The 14,332-nt window shown below is 36.1% G+C and overlaps 2 protein-coding genes across 2 annotated transcripts; one reads left to right on the top strand and one right to left on the bottom strand.

Annotated features, from left to right (window-relative positions):
• Positions 1-1,019: 1,019 nt before the first annotated feature.
• On the bottom strand, positions 1,020-7,811 carry LOC144452922 (transmembrane protein 19-like). Its single transcript, XM_078144134.1, has 6 exons — positions 7,572-7,811; positions 5,958-6,071; positions 5,415-5,552; positions 4,432-4,686; positions 3,358-3,573; positions 1,020-2,670 (listed from the first exon to the last, which is right to left on the bottom strand). Exons 1-6 carry the CDS (start codon positions 7,693-7,695, stop codon positions 2,507-2,509), a joined length of 1,011 nt encoding a protein of 336 aa, XP_078000260.1. The 5' UTR covers positions 7,696-7,811; the 3' UTR covers positions 1,020-2,506.
• A 276-nt stretch (positions 7,812-8,087) lies between these two features.
• LOC144452846 (uncharacterized) lies at positions 8,088-14,115 on the top strand. Its single transcript, XM_078144024.1, has 4 exons — positions 8,088-8,575; positions 10,029-10,359; positions 11,163-11,370; positions 12,110-14,115. Exons 1-4 carry the CDS (start codon positions 8,352-8,354, stop codon positions 12,316-12,318), a joined length of 972 nt encoding a protein of 323 aa, XP_078000150.1. The 5' UTR covers positions 8,088-8,351; the 3' UTR covers positions 12,319-14,115.
• The last annotated feature ends 217 nt before the right edge of the window (positions 14,116-14,332 follow it).

Genomic DNA, 14,332 nt, shown 5'->3' with positions numbered 1-14,332 from the left:
ACTAGGTGCAACTGGAATATTTTTTTCCCTATAGGTCTGTTGACTATAATAACTTTCTTGTAATATTGTACACCCTGCACACTATTGAATCATCTGTGTAGAAACGTATTTGTGTAGCAATACACATACCCATAATATAGCCAATCATGATTTTGGGATTTGCATCACAAGTTCAACTTATTAATTCTAGATAAAACAGACATCTTATTGATGTGTACAATGTTTTATACCATGCTTGAGCCATGTTCAATAAAAATATGGAATATATACTCTGGTCGTTCTACATCAAGATAACATGTGTCTATGTTACTTGTTCTGCTTTGTTCGAAATATGAGTCAAAATATTCAAAAATTGCCATTACTCTCCCTGATGTTTCTTTGATAATACTGGTACTGGTATAATAATGTTATTCTCCAATATTTTTGTTCATTCAGCTGGAAAATTCTTGTGACCTAAGGGTTGTCACTACTCGTCTAGTGACTCACAGTTACAAAGGCCCCTTAGGCCACTCATATTTTCCTTGGCCGAACAAAAGAAATATATTAGGAAATAACATCTAATAATCATTGGTATTTCAACAATTTTCAGTGAATATAGTTTGGATCAAAAGAATAATATCCTAGTTACAGCTAGTGCAGGTTTAACCTCTCTAGCAAATGAATCAATTCTTCATTAATAGTTCCTTCTGTTATAGACGTGTAGTGTAAGATATGCTGTGTCACGCTGCCCTCACTGGTCTACACCTGAGAGGTGTTGACTGATGTGTGAGGGCGCCCTATCACAGCATACCTTACAGACTACTACATTACTGTATAGAAATATGGTGATTTCAACAAGCAGTTTCGCATTTGTGCTCTTAACTCAAAAGAGCTGCACCCCCCCCCCCCCTTTTAAAACTATTTCCTGTATTCAAATAAAGACATTTTAAAATGAACGTTGCATTTTACTATTTTTCTCAATCACAAACTCAATAACTTGCATATTTTTTAGTTACCAAATCATATTGAAATTAATTTTTCTTTTTGTTGCTTCACATAGCAACTATTGAATTATCTTAGAAAGTTTTCCTGAAAAAAGTAGGCAGACGCATTTAGTATAAAACATAAAATCCCTGCTTGAAATTTGTTGGAACAAAAGTTTTTAATGTAATACTATAGTTAACACACATAAATTTTTGTTTTCAGACATACACGCACATGTCCTTATCTTTTGGTTGATCATATGAGTCAGTGCGCCCTCTATCAGTGCATTTATATCAATTATCATGTGACATTAGTGTGTTGTCTGTGCCATCAATATTTTTGCAAGTTAATAGTTAATTGGACTAGCTGATGTTAAATCAGTGCGCCCTCTATCAATACAAATTATTCAAAACTGTGCATCACACAAGACATAACTATAATCATGTGACACTCAGTGCCCCTATAATTGGTCAATTCGACAGCCACTGCCAGTGCTATTGGTCAATTTAAAAGTCAGTGCCTGTACTATTGGTCAACCTGATAATGTGTACTGTCTATGAAGAGTGCTCTATTCTTGGTACCTGTAATAGCATTTTATCTCATACTAGAGGGTCAAAATAGAACAAGACGGTCGACTTATTCTCACACGTGCCTATAGTAATGCATGTGAAGTATCTGGAGCAGAAGTTATGGTGTTTACTATGAAATCGAACGTTCGTTATTTTTTATGATGCACCTACGCAGTAATATTCTATTTCAGGTACTGAGAATTATACATTCTAAGAAACTGTGTTATATATTTAGTTTGTTGCAGAAGCTACACTCAGTCCAACTACAATGGTGAGCCAACTCGGCTTTTAGTAGCTTGATGCACCATACTACTCTAAACTGAAGAAAACCTCCTGTGTGAGGTTGAAACCTCCTGTGTGAGGTTGAAACCTCCTGTGTGAGGTTAAAACGTTGGTAATAAAGGTTAATGTAGACAAAAGGACTAGTCATTTCTTTGACCAAGCCCAATGTTATATCATACTTGAAAAAGTCTGGAAAGAGTTGACAGAAATGCAAACATATTTCTTGATATGCTTTGTATTCTTAGCCTGTACTTTAAACAAGTTTGGCAGTAATAAAAGTGAACAATGAATTTACGCAATGGAAAAATAATTTCAATTCACAAATCTCAGTAAATGTCATAGAAAATGAACAATAAATTTTGATGCTACATTTCATAAAGAGTGTATGTCATACTCCATACTTGCTGAGCATCCCAAAAAGAACACATTTTGATGACATCATCCAACTCTGGCATAATGTGACATCATCAATGATAGCAAAAGAACATGTTTCGATGACATCATCAGTCTCTGGCATAAGGTGACATATATGTAAGCAAAAGAACACAATTCGATGACATCACCAGTCTCTGTCATAATGTGACATCATCAATGAGAGCAGTAGAATACCACATTTTGATGACATCATCTGACTCTGGCATAATGTGACATCATATTTGTTTGGCCAATGAGTGCACTGTAACTTTACAACATCACGCTTGTGGCCAATAGGAAAAGAAGAAACTGGGCATGACGAGGGCAGTAATTAATCCTGAGAACAAGTTGACTCCATTATTGTCCAGTAAAGGAATGCCACTTATTTTCTGAGTTGTTTGGGATGGAATGTCTACCACTACTTGCTTCTCTGGACTGTAGCCTGCAAAATAACAACAATGCTAGATTAGAAATACAGTAATATATCTTTCAGTTGCTTGTCAGACATAATACTACTGCAGTACTTCCATATAGCATACTGTTGTGTTTTCAATGTCCCAAGCTGTGCTAAAACTAACTACTTTTAGCAAGTTTCTCTATTGGTCACAGCGTAATCTTTCACTCCCTGATGTTTAATTGTCAACAAATTGTTGATAAAACCAAGGCTGGCTAGTCACTACACAGATAATATGACACACATACACTCTAACATCACTCAGATTGTAAACAAACAACTCCAACATTTGATGTTAAATTAGCAACTACAACACAATACAACTTTACAACTTTTGTTTATTAAAATACCAGATAAGATATCCCACAGTGTTGATATCCTGAAAAATCTACTTAAAACTCCACTGGTTAAATGTATTCTAAGTAAACATCAGGGAGTGAAAGATTACACTGTGATCAATCGAGAAACTTGCTGCTAGTAGGAAGTTTTAGCACAGCTTGAGATAGGCTAAGAGATACAGTTGGTTGATGATCGTTGTAGCTCCAAGTAACCATAGACCCTACTCGTGTAAGGTCTACGAAGTAACTAAAGGAGATTTTAAACTGTTACAATGTGAAATCAATTAATCAGCTATTCCAATCACTATCACTACTCCCCTCTCTATCTTTCACTTACCAGAATACTGTAATGTTGCTCCAAGTACAGAATCAATTAAACTTCCAACCAATCCAGCCACTCCCCCAGCTATGACTACAGGCCATTGCGGTGGGGCATGTTCTAATGTTTTATAGGAATGCATCATTAGTAAAGTCACATAGTAACCAAGTCCGACCACCAAACCACCTAGGAAACTTGACACAGTACCCACTAATGTAATACCACCATTGGTACCTGTAAATGAAATAAATAAATAAAGGTTACAGATCACGGTCTCAGTAAAATCATTAGTTTGTCCTGAGGAAGGCAAGTCACATTGCCGAAACGTAGATATCAACAAAAATAACTTGGTTGTGTATCAAAGAACATTTATTACTATATTATAGATTACAGTGTTTTGTTACGGACGGTAAGCAGGTAAAATCTACCTTAGTTCCCCTTTCATTTTACCAGGTTTCCTTACCAGTGTTTTTGTTAAGGACGGGAAGAAGGTAAAATCTACAAGAGTACCCCTGTCGTTTTACCGGCGTTCCCCATCAAAATTATGGTATAATATATGGGAATTTATGCCTGTTTCACTATATTTCCTCTTTTCTCTTACCAGGGTTTCCGAACCTTAGCAAAAACACTGGATTATAATAAATAATAGTAATGTTAGAGATATTATACATAGTGATTGCACACACACACAGTTCAAAGTGCTTTACAATAAAATTACCATCTAGTATCCCTGTCATGGCATAACAGCCCTTTATACTTCCCAAATCTTCCCAAAAGCATACAATCCATTACACCCTCTGTATGCATATAGGATTATAACATTCACATTGCAAATTCTATCCTACCAGGTCACCAATTATACAGCTGGGTTGACAGGGACACAATTCAAACTTTGGCCCAACAACTTAAGCCATTAGCATGCAAATGGTAGCAGTGAGATTTGAATCTGTAATACATGGCGTATTACAATCTACTAATGAGCCTGAGGCATTCTATAGGTCAAAGGTTACCTACTGGTACTTTTTCAAAAGATAGTATATGTATGGATTGTGATTAGCCATATACCAGAGGTCAAAGGTTAAATGTTCTTACCTACTGGCACTTTTTCAAAAGACAGTATATGTCTGGGCTGTGATTTTCCATACACACTACCAATCTCAGAAGCCCATGTATCGCCACAATTGCAAGCTATCGTACTCAGTACTGATAGACATAGCCATGTACTTGTGTACTGGTGGTCAAAATCTAGAATCTGTTCACGACTTCCATTATCTAGCATAAAGATAATTGCCAACTCTGTTGCTATGCCACCATTACATACAACTTGGTGCCATGTACGTTGACCACCTGTGCAAACAAAAATTGTTTAAAAAATTATAATATTACTTTTGCATCTTACTTCCAAAAGAGGCAATTATGGTTGACATTACTATTATAATTTATAATATAATAATAATGTTAGTGTTTATAAAGCAATTTCCCACTTTGTGCTTTGAGCTTTACAATTACTATCCCTGGCACAGACCTATAGTGACACAACACATATTATACTTCCTCAACTACACAATGTACCTGGGAGCATACAATCAATTTCAGTCTCTGTGGGCACATAGGATTAATGCATTCACATTGCAACCTCTATCCTACCAGGTCCAGATTATCACAGCTGAGTTGATGGAAGCACAATCGTGGTTCAAATCTTGCCCATGGTGCGCGAGTTCTAGTGTGGGTGCTAAGGGATATTTGCACTCATGCTTGCAGTGTTTTCTGTTGTACTTTCATTCACCTCACTCACGAAAATACGGTCGCAGAGAACACTGTAAGCGCTCGTGCAAATACCCCAAGAGTATGCCACACTTACACTCGTGCATTATGAGGTTCTATCATATAATTTTCTTGTTTCTTTATATGCAAATTTTATTGTTTATTATTCAAAATAACAAAAATATAGTTCCACCATATAAAAAGAACATGGTATTTTGTATAACTTTGTAAGGTTTGAATCTTATCTGGTTACCATGGCTACCATGTTGTTGGATGCCATGGTAACACTGTCCTTACTACTAGGTCTGTACCTTCTTTATATTCAGGATCTAAAAGTTTCTTCTTTTCAGCCTTTAATTTGGTGATCTTTGACCCGGTGAAGAAGAATATCAACAGAGCTGCACAGAAGCAGTAGTTACTAATTGTCATGATAAAGCCAACTGCTAATGCTGTAAAATAAATAAATAAATTAAATGTATTTACGGTACAATACTTAATACTTCTAGCTTTTACATTAGTAATGGCATACACACACTCAGTGACTAACATACAGACTGATTGATTTCTCTACAGGCTACTCTCTACAAAATAGTCCTACTGGACCCCAATAGGTTTATCCTCTATGGCCTATAGGGTTGTCCTATTGGACACCAATAGGTTTATCCTCTATGGCCCATAGGGTTGTCCTATTGGACACCAATAGGTTTACCCCCTATGGCCCACAGGGTTGTCCTATTGGACACCAATAAGTTTACCCTCTATGGCCCTTAGGGTTGTCATATTGGACACAAGAAGGTTTAAATTTCAAGCCATGGGCACATATAATGACAAATATGATGTACATTAACACCTACCAGCAACAGCACCTCCCATGTCAAGACTTTGCTTTCTGTAACCACGTTTGGCAATGTAGATTGGCAAAAGGAGTGCAAACAGATATCGCCATGGTGATATGGGATGAATATTTCCTGCAATAATTTGATATTGGAAAATGTGGATCACAATAAGATATGTTGCATCCATTTCACATACATGATAAATACTGGAAATGAATTAACCCCCACCAAAAATTAATCACCCCCAACACACACACACACACACACACACACACACACACACACACACACTGAAATTTGAAATTTTGTAGTGTGCAAGAGCTCTGGCTAGCTATACCACAGGGAAAAGGACAATAATCAATTTTGTTCTCACGATTTTCTGGATTTCTAATATTATTTTCTGTATATTTCAAATAAAGTTTGAAACACTGTTTCCTCTCACTGTTTTTTTTCATTCTATTTCCTACCTGATATCACTGTCTTATCTGAGTTTATCAGCTTACGTGTTACCTCCATTAGTCGGATCAGTGGATGTTTACACTCACTGGCATAATGCATTAATTTGGGCAAATAGTGAGTTTGTTCTAGCAAGCTACTAATTTACGCAAAGCTGATAAACTCCGACAGTGCAGTGGGTGGAGGGTCTATAGTATACAGTCTATACACTGCTAACTGGACACTTATGCTACAAACATGTCAAGTTGCAACATGCAAGATTGTTGTTTAAGTAGACACTTCGACAATCTATCACTGTGCATGTATATTTTGCAGTGTACAAGGTTGCACATATACCTGTTTTAACACATTCTCCAGCCATCCCTACCCCATCCACCTCAATCAAATAACTCTTCTGTAATGTTAATAATATATGCAGTGATGTACTGTACATACTTGATTACTTACAACATGCTATATATACTTATGGAAAGCATGGTAAAGTAAATACATACACAAAATGTAGTCTAGTTCCTGATGATCATATTCTGATATTACTGTGTGAAGATAATGTAGTGTAACTTGGAACACAGTCGTCAGGAAGTAGACTACTTATATTATAATATAGCTACTGGAGAGATAATAATCACAATATCCACATTTAGTTTTACAAATACAACTTATAATATAAATGTATTGTAAGAACGGACTTTGAGATTTAGTTCTAGATTTAATTCACAATTTTGATAGTATTTTCCAAAATTAAACTGGGTGAGGAAATTGTGTAAGAATATAATTTAGCTCCATTATTGCACAAATTTTGTTAATGTTCACTGGATAATTTTATTTGATTTTCATTTTATTTTTTAACACATTTAAATTGGCCATGGTCTTCTGACACGTTTTAATTCAGAATAAACAAAAATACGTGCAGAGTTACATCACATTACAGTTTAGAATTTTATGAGATTGGTGACGCAATGACATCCTATTGTCTCCATACAATCTAGGCAAACACTCAAAACAGTTACATGCAGACGAGGCGAGGTGCAAAATTGCTAAGGGGAGGCCGGAGTTGAGATGGGGTACATTTTTCACGAATGTTTCTGAATAACATTTCAAATAATCTTGTGGGAGTTGATACAATTTGCTGAACACATGGTACTAAAATTATTTTGTGTAAAATTTGAGACTTACCGTAGAAAGTATTCATGCGTAGACTGACGACCCAAAACGTTAAGGAAATTGGAATAACACAGCTGATAAAGAAGGCCCAAATCATCATGTCAACCACAAAGTCGAAGTCGTGACAAACTGTCATGTCATTTCCATTAGAACATTCTTTCCGCGGACTTCTGACTCCCGTCTTTGAGTTGTAAGAGTGTCTGCAGAGAGAGACACACGTACGTAAAGACACCTGTGATTTCGACAACCTACCCAACAATATTACATGCTAACAATACCTGCTCGAGATACTGAGGGCAAAGGTTACACGAGAACACATGCGAGACCTGTGGAATATTATCTCCGAAGACTTGGCTAAATTTCTTGGCAGGAGAGAACAAAAACTTAGATAATTTACCCACTGTGAAATCGATGGCCATCAACTACTGATGGTGTTCATTTTATGAGCCGTTCAAGGTCGGTCGTTCGCGCTAATAGCAATTCTCGCGAGATTTGGCAGGGCGCCATTTTGAAATATTTCCAGAAAGATTCAACGACAAAAAAACTGTGAAACTCCAAGTCGCAGATGATTTGCCGGACACAATTGTCATTTTTCACCAAGCCGACTTCTTCGAAAAGAGTGCATGTGAAAGGGACTTTGAATGTTATTGAATTATTTCCATTCGAAATTCATTTTTACAGTTAAAAAGTGAATGAGTCGCTGTTGATAAGGAATTGTAGGGGACGCTATACCGTTGCCAACGTTAACGATCTGAAAATACAGCATCTGCAAAATTGAAGACAACACTCAAAATGGACCAAGGAATAGAACATCGTCCACAGTCAACTCCAAATCCAGCAAAGTCAAGACAGAAACATCGCCGGACAAAACGAGTTGGTTCTGGTGATCGATCATTTTCGCTAGATTCAACCGGTGACTCAACAAGGTCCCTTCTGTCCGTTTTATCACATAGTTCTGTGGACAGTATATCGTCAGGGTCTATATCAGATGATGAAGAAACTAAAGATTCCGACAGGTAAAGTTACTACTCATTTTATTCTGCATTTTTTCTGTTTTTACCAATGTTGAAACTTTAAACTTTAGTCTTGCTTGCAGACGGTGTAAGTCGGGACTCTGACAAACGCCCCTTCTCCAATGTCAGAATCGAGTCCCGCACTCTGTCTGTCAGCAGGACTGGTTTGTTGTCAGCCAAGAGTCCAGTCGTGGGGGTATTTTTGGCTCTAAGAGAGTCACTGTGTGTCAACAATAAAAATATCCCACTCGACTGGACTCTGCCTAATTTATTATTAATATTTCATAAACTGACGGAAAAAATAAGAGAGATGGTAACATAAGAATATTGTCAGCTGAAATACAGAATTTGGATATACAAATGTAGCCCCCCATGCTAAATTCAGTCTGTTTGATGAACATCTCATAATGTTATAGCTACAGTATATTTCCACATTATTTCATCTTGACAGTTGACAATGCTTGCTCATCTCAAATAGTGTGAAAGTACAGTGATAAAATAATAAGAACCAAATAGTAAATACACAGTGGTATACTGACCCAGTACTAGTACTGGGCAAGGGACTGTCCTGTTCATTGATTAAGCACAAACGCACAGACAAAGTAATTCTAGTCATTTGCAACATTTTATAATAGTCATGGAATATTGGTGTACTTTTGTAAAAGGAAACAAGATTGTTGAAGTTAGGGTAAATTAGACTTTTTTTTGCAATACATGTATGTGATTCTTTTGGCAGCAGGCCAGCATTTTTTAACTGACAATTCATTTGTTTGTATTGTAGTCAACAGCTGATTGTTGTTTACTCATATCACTTTGCTGAATTCTATACACCTGTATGTGTCACTGTGTGTGTGTGTGTGTGTGTGTGTGTGTGTGTGTATGTATGCGTGTGTGTGCACATGTGTATGTGTATGTGTGTCATGGTGTGTTTGTGTGTATCAGGGCAGTCAATAGACTTGGTGGTTCAAAACGGCATTGCACATCTCATACATCACCATGTTTTATTCAAGTGCGGGGGTGGGGGTGGGGGTTGTACATAAAACACGGGGATAGTTGTCACCTGACTACCCTGGGTTTACCAGTAAAAATAAATCTTTTGATGGCTTCCTTGTGGTAGCATATTCAACCTCATTCAACCTCATTACAGTTACACTATCTTGACTATAGGATAAATTATATCCATGTAACCAAGACATTACTATCACCCACTTGTCTACCACTGGCAACAATAATAATTTTAGTGGATAGTTGTAAATATAAAATTTGTCATTCTAATGAGGATCATCATCCAAGACAGTTTGAAAGCTCAATGCTAAAACCTTTGAACTGTTTGTGTGTTATAACCTTTGTACATCATTTGATCTACCAAGGTGATGAACATTTTTTTGTCAATTATTTATAGTTTTTAGTTTGTGGCTATTTCCATAGTAATAACACCGACTTTGTAATCACATAGGCAACTAGAAGACACACAGACTCATGACTCAGAAGGTGAAGGCAATGAACATCACCTATCAGCCTGGGAAGAATGGCTGATACGCAAAGAACAAGAGGACAGAGTGAACGTCAAGAAACAACTCAGAGATGAAGAAAGAAAAAAACAAGAAGAAGAAGAGAAACGAAGGGAAAAAGAGAAACTACATAGTAAAGCAAAAGAAAAATACACAGAATGGGTGGAGGAGAAAAATATGAGAGAACAAATGAGAATGAAGAGTCGAGCTAGAAAAGAACAAATACAGATAAAATTGAAAGAAGAAGAAAAGAGAAAAATAGAAGAAAAGTCTAAGGTACGTGTGTGAACTTTGACCTTTGACTTCACTTTGTGAGTTACAACAGTTTCCACATCAAGTTGTTGGGGAGGCAATATGGATGTCAAACTGTGTGTGTGTGTGTGTGTGTGTGTGTGTGTTTGTGTGTACACGTTTACATAGTGACTTCATTTGAATAACACAGTCGCATTAATAACAGGTTATTGGACACGCATTTTCAAATTGTAATTACATGTACCAACTTCTTCATGGTTAACAATACAAACATTATTTTGGAGATCTTAGTAGGAGCTGAGACCACTAACAGAACACAGTGAACAGGCTATATACTGATGCAGCTACAGGGATTAAAGCTGAGCTAGTTGCAACTGGGACATTTGGTTTTGAATTGAATACAGAGTCACCAGTGTGCCCTCTAATGATAGCCAAATTTTGTTGTTGTGGGTCAAAATGAGAAAAAATATCATTTCTTGTGAGTCATCACATAGTAAGAGATAGGGGAATACCAAATTTTGGTGCATCACTAGAAATTGTGTGCATCACACATCAGTGGCACGTCAAATTGGCTTAGACAACACACTGGTGCAGACCCCATATCAAATTGATTTGATTTGTTGTGTATAATGCTACAAAAATATGTTTATCCACAGGTGATGCAATACTGTTCAGGGTGTATGATAGAGTAAGTTATTGTACCTAGCAATATTTTTTTTTTAATGTTTCAGTTGCAGCTAGTGCAGCTTTAACTCTATTCAGTTGGACATTTATATCATTTCACTACGTTATAAATAATTTTGTATTTTCATTCTTTGAATTCATAGGAGAATTTTGATGACTGGATTGAGAAGAAGAAGGAACAAGAACAGGCAAGGAAAGAGAAAGAAAAACAGATGAAATTGAAAGAAGAGGAGGAAAAGAAAAACAAACAAGCAAAAGCTGAGGAAAAATATAATGAATGGAAAAACCAGACAAGGAATCGTCCTAAACCACAGAAGAGTAGTTTTGGGTATACAAGTGGAATTCTTACAGGTTTGTGTTACTATGGAAACAAGTTAAGATAGACACATTATACTAAAACCACGATGGAAAGCTAACTATAGACATACATGTATACGTACATTAATACTACTATGGAAAGCTAACTTTAGACATTCTAAGATATATACTACTATGGAAAGTTAACTATAGACAAACTAAGATATATACACCAAAACTACTATGGAAAGTTAACTATAGACATACATGTATACGTACACTAATACTACTATGAAAAGCTAACTTTAGACATTCTAAGATATATACACCAAAACTACCATGGAAAGCTAACTATAGACATACATGTATACGTACACTAATACTACTATGGAAAGCTACCTATAGACAAACTAAGATATATACACCAAAACTACTATGGAAAGCTACCTATAGACAAACTAAGATATATACACCAAAACTACTATGGAAAGCTAACTATAGACAAACTAAGATATATACACCAAAACTACTATGGAAAGCTAACTATAGACATACTAAGATATATACACCAAAACTACTATGGAAAACTAACTATAGACAAACTAAGATATATACACCAAAACTACTATGGAAAGCTAACTATAGACAAACTAAGATAACCATAGGCTAATACTACTGTGGAAAGCTTACTCTAGTTTTATTTCAAAACTAAACCTATTCATGATATGTCATTATGCTCATAGATAAGTGACAGCAATTTACTAATATCTAAAAATTCATTTTTTTTCCCTAGGTTACTATGATGCTGGAGCCTACCCCATTCCTAGTTTCTACAACCCAATGCCATGGCAACCAATTGCAGTACCAAAACCCAAAGCAACCAAGAAAAACTGTGGACGAGGGAAAAGTAAACCAAAACGTGTTTCAGAACCATCGCCACCATTACTGTTTAAAGCTAGGGCACATGAAGACAATCTAACTATCTGGGGAAGACCACGATAAATGACATTATACAAACTGTCAAATTAATCACAGAATTATAAACAACTCAGTGTATCAGATTATAACATATGGTTTCCATACAGCCTTCAGTGATTGGATTAGATCCTGTCACATAGTATTGACTAGTGACCATATTGGCCTGAATTTGCATAGAGTACGCACTAGTCATATTCCAATTTCCATAGGGCACTGTTCATGTAGCATGGGAGTCTAACCAGTGATTTACTATGGAAGATTACATGCCTGAGAATGTGATGTGTTATAAAACACTTATTGCCTGGCCTTATTCGGGCACTAGTAGATGTCATATTACCCCTCTTTCTATTATATACAGTGGCAACTATCAGTCCCTAGGTAATTTGCAACATTGCAGCCCTTGGGTTATAAACAGTGTGCCCTCTAAGTCAATTTGATGTGCCACTGATGCAAACAATTTCTAGTGATATACCAAAATTTGGTGTTCCCCTACCTCTTACTATGTAGTATGTGGTGACTCACAAGAAATCCCAGTTTTTGTCATTTTGATTCAACAAAATTTGACTATCATAAGTGGAACACACTGGTAATAGATGTGTACTAGTGCCCCTAGGCACTAGTACTAGGCAATGTGTATACTAGTGTACATGTATATGTACTACACACTATCATGGTAATGAGGGTGATGGGATGATGCAACTCTCAACCGTACAGAGAGGATCAAGTACTTCTACTTCATATACTGGTAGTATTTTTAATTGTTGGTTTTTCGTACAGTGTATGTGTTCATACTAGTTAATTTCACCCAGTAATCTCATACCATCATAGCATAGCAATCATAAATAATCATCACTTCAGTGCCTGTTCTTCATTTCCAATGTACATAGAGCTGTGCAATAAGTAGGCGTTCTAGTCATTTCAAAATTTAAACCAAAAATTTGCAGAGAATTTTTTTTTATTCACTTTTGTTTTAAAGCTGCACTGGCTGAAACTTGGAACATTTTTTGAAACTGTTTTGTTAGATATCATGACATACTCATAATATCGTACACCCTAAACAGTATTGTACCACCTATGGTAAACATACTTGTGTAGCTGTACACATTATTTATGGTACAATGAATCCAATCAAAGTGAATTTTTGATCCACACCTTAAAAATTGTACTATTTCTGGATAATAATGTTTGAAATTGGTTCTTATATAGCGCTTTCCCACTCCGTGCTCAAAGCACTTTACAATTATTACCCCTGGCTCGGATCAGAACGTACGGCACAACGGCCCTTTAGTCTTCCTCAACTCCCCAGGGAGCATACAATCCATTGCAGCCATTTAAGCGCATAGGATTAAAGCCTTCACATTGCAACCTACATCCTACCAGGTCCCCAATTATACAGCTGGGTTGACTGAGGCACAGCCATGGTTCAAATCTTGCCCAAGGACTTTGGCCACTCAGAAACAAACATATGGATACAATCGACCCTTAATTAACCTGTATAATGTCTAATTATTGGTATTTTAATGTTTTCCAGTGAATATATTGTTGGTTGTCCGAGTCGAAAAAATAATATTCCAGGTACAGCTAGTGCATCTTTAATTTTTTTGTGATTGTAGAAAGTACAATTGTGTGGAATGTGGCTTACAAGAGACACTAACAACTGTATCTCATATTCATGAGACATGCAAGTTTTTGAAAATCATTTCATTGTATTTTTACCTATTGCATGCATTTAACTGGACACTTGAAAAAGTCTTGATTCACTTTAAATTTGAAATCTTTCAAACAAAACTATTCTAAGCTAAGGTACTTAAAAATCACAAAAAATGTGCAATTTTTATATTTTGTATGATAAATTAATAAAAGCAATCTTTATCATTAAGTTTTGTATTTGGAGTCTTTTATTTTATAACATCTGTTAGAATAGTCGGATTATATTTTATGTGTTCAAATCCTTAGTGAGTAGCACATGTTCTGTATCATGGATATCAAATTAAACAGAGACTGTGCATTGTACATGTTGATTATTCAGAGGTGAACA

The sequence above is a fragment of the Glandiceps talaboti genome, chromosome 23 (genome assembly GCF_964340395.1).
Source record: "Glandiceps talaboti chromosome 23, keGlaTala1.1, whole genome shotgun sequence".
Lineage (NCBI taxonomy): Eukaryota > Metazoa > Hemichordata > Enteropneusta > Spengelidae > Glandiceps > Glandiceps talaboti.
Note: the sequence above shows the minus strand (reverse complement) of the source record. Positions and strands in the feature narration are given on the sequence as shown.

Bases quoted from the DNA above. Each gene is read 5' to 3' on its own strand.
- LOC144452922 (XM_078144134.1), bottom strand. From the start codon at position 7,695: ATGACAGTTTGTCACGACTTCGACTTTGTGGTTGACATGATGATTTGG. The intron at 6,072-7,571 runs GTAAGTCTCAAA...AAATTATTGCAG, and splicing joins ACGCATGAATACTTTCTACG to GAAATATTCATCCCATATCA. The intron at 4,687-5,414 runs GTACAGACCTAG...TTGTTTGCACAG, and splicing joins AGATCCTGAATATAAAGAAG to GTGGTCAACGTACATGGCAC.
- LOC144452846 (XM_078144024.1), top strand. From the start codon at position 8,352: ATGGACCAAGGAATAGAACATCGTCCACAGTCAACTCCAAATCCAGCA. The intron at 8,576-10,028 runs GTAAAGTTACTA...GTAATCACATAG, and splicing joins GAAACTAAAGATTCCGACAG to GCAACTAGAAGACACACAGA. The intron at 10,360-11,162 runs GTACGTGTGTGA...TTGAATTCATAG, and splicing joins AAATAGAAGAAAAGTCTAAG to GAGAATTTTGATGACTGGAT.